Source organism: Eurytemora carolleeae, unplaced genomic scaffold, assembly GCF_000591075.1.
Source record: "Eurytemora carolleeae unplaced genomic scaffold, Eaff_2.0 scaffold127, whole genome shotgun sequence".
Lineage (NCBI taxonomy): Eukaryota > Metazoa > Arthropoda > Copepoda > Calanoida > Temoridae > Eurytemora > Eurytemora carolleeae.
The window spans coordinates 162,270-164,917 of record NW_019396050.1 but is presented as its reverse complement, the minus strand read 5'-3'; the positions used below and the strand labels follow the sequence as shown (position 1 = coordinate 164,917).

General features: G+C 36.5%; 1 protein-coding gene across 1 annotated transcript; it reads right to left on the bottom strand.

Moving 5' to 3' along the window:
• Window positions 1–722: 722 nt before the first annotated feature.
• Window positions 723–2,183, bottom strand: LOC111704439 (uncharacterized). Its single transcript, XM_023476679.1, has 2 exons — window positions 2,072–2,183; window positions 723–1,718 (listed from the first exon to the last, which is right to left on the bottom strand). Exons 1-2 carry the CDS (start codon window positions 2,081–2,083, stop codon window positions 885–887), a joined length of 846 nt encoding a protein of 281 aa, XP_023332447.1. The 5' UTR covers window positions 2,084–2,183; the 3' UTR covers window positions 723–884.
• Window positions 2,184–2,648: the final 465 nt, after the last annotated feature.

The following is a 2,648-nucleotide window of genomic DNA, read 5'->3' as shown; positions in this document are numbered from 1 at the left end:
CATGAAATCGTTATGTTAAATGTGTCTGTTCACACTGCACAATTGCTGTGTCTCATGCTCTTAGGACTATTTAAAGTCATATTTTATTCTGGAAGTCGTCTTTTGGAAATGGTATTTCTTGTGTTTTACATGTTTGATCTTAGAGAATAGATTTTTTAATGTGTTGTGCGGTTTTGGAGCAATCTAAGCGCGAATATTTTGTTTGTGTTACAGTTAAAACATTTTTATGCTTCCTTGTGAATACACATTTTTGTTGATATATGGAAAAGCCTTTAACAGGTTGCTTCCAAAAAAATTGCTTAATTTTGCCAAAAACTTTGGGCAAATAAATAGATAATTGTATTCAGTTCATTTAGATCATCAAACATTTTTAGAAAAAAGATAAATGATTAAAGAAAATAAGAAATTTGTGCTGGTAAAACTTTTTACTCAATGTGCGAACACTTATTAGCCAATTTTTAGCGCAATTGTTTGCACAGATTTGTTCAATAATTGTGTTTCCTTGTGCCAAATTCCTTTTTGTGCATAAAGAAACATAAAATTGCTCAGAATTACAAAGTTAAAATTTGAATTGGCAACGATTGCATAGAAATTTTCTTCCGGTGAATTTTCTAGATGTTTCTTACCATTAATGAAATTGCTGGTTTTTAAATTGACATTTTTCAATAGGGATAAAAGTTGGACACATGCATTTCTTAAAATGAACAGGTAATCACAAAATATTTGCTATTTGAGATTTATTATTTATTTTTATCAAAACCGACTATGTTCAACACAGTTAACAATGATTGTTTGGTATTCTCCCTGTTTGTGTTTCCCCCTGTATAAGTATATTGCACTGGTAGGTTTAATTCCCGGAGAGTAGGATATCAGTTTCTTTAGTTTTAGTCTACTCTGTAGAAGGTAGCATGTCCAGGATTCAGTTGGATGGTGGTAAGAACAGCTTCCCTTGCTGGAGCTTCTGCACCGGCATAGGTGGCAATAGGGACAGCATAATCGCCAACAGACCTCTTGTGCAAGTAGCCCCTGGCGGGCACTGGGAGGTTGGTGGCTCCAGTGACACGGTATCCAAGAGCATCAGCAATATAGGAGACAGTATGACTTCCAGCCTCATCAACATAACTGTAGCTTCCAGTCACTCCAGCATCATTCCCTTGTTCCTGTCTGGCAGAGTTGATGTTGGAATATCCGAAGGCATTGTTTCCATATTCATCCCCGGAACGGAACTGGGTGCTGGTGACAGAAGGAACAGCAGGAGCAGCAGCTTGATAAGTGGATACAGTCAAAGGAGCAGGATAGGCAGGGACTCCATAGTTCAAAGCATAAGGAGAAGCACCATAACCAATGGACCTGCGATGTCTACCATATCCAGCAGCAGCAATGGGAAGGTTGGAGTGACCTGTAACACGGTATCCAAGAGCATCAGCAATGTAGGAGACAGTATGACTTCCAGCCTCATCAACATAACTGTAGCTCCCAGTCACTCCAGCATCATTTCCCTGCTCTTGTCTTGCAGAGTTGATGTTGGAATATCCAAAGGCGTTGTTTCCATATTCATCCCCGGAACGGTATTGGGAGCTGGTAACTGAAGGAACAGCAGGAGCAGCAGCTTGATAAGAGGAAACAGTCAAGGGAGCAGCATAAGCAGAGACTCCATTGATGATACCATTGCTGTATATCTGTCCTTTACAGGCAGCAAGAAGGGAAGAGACAACCACCTGAAATTAATTTGGTAACAAGGAAAATATATATATTTATATTTTTCTACTGCCATGCAATATATCCTTAAAGGTACTCCATCATTAAAATCAAAAATTACTTTTTCAAAAAAAGTTAAGTAATAGGAAGACAAATTTTAAATAATCTTAAGCATATTTTATGTTGTTGTAAAGCAAATATTTTTACCAGTAGCGCCAAAATCAACTTATTAAGTTAAATTGGTCTGCTCACTGTGTTTCCTGTTTATTGGACTAAATCAAAACTTGAGATGACCACAAAACATTTGTTTTCGTATTCCATCGTTTTTGGGTCCCACTGTACATTTCCCAGTTTAAACTTAGTTATTACTTACAAAAGCTCTCATTGTTGATTGAACAGTGTTGCTAAACGGTTTGATGAAGAGAAGGTTACTCTCATCCTTTTATACAATTCTCCGCGGTATTTTCACACAGCTGTCTCGCGCACAGAGAAATGCCACCGAGCTACAATGAGTAAAACATGAAATTGACAACATCAACAACATTTTTCTAGGAACTTTCAACTTACAAGTTTGTTGTTGTGAACACAATTTAGAATTTTTTCGGAACTTTGAACAGCATAACCTTCCTTAATTTGGAAAAAAAATTTAATAGTTTTGCGTTTTTAAGAAAAACTTGAGAATTTCATAGAACAATTTACAACGTTTATCTATATAATTATAGAAATATTTACACACGACATTAGTCTTGTCATAGAAATATAACCAATGAGGTTATAGTGATGTACGCTTATCCTTTACTACAGGCCATAGAGCAATAAAACGAAGAGGTGAAGCTTAACTCAGATGTACACAACCGACCTGTCTATTAATTAATCAATAGACAGGTCGGTTGTGTACATCATGATATGTTTACGTATCTCTCACTGTACACTTGTTTATTTGTTTATAG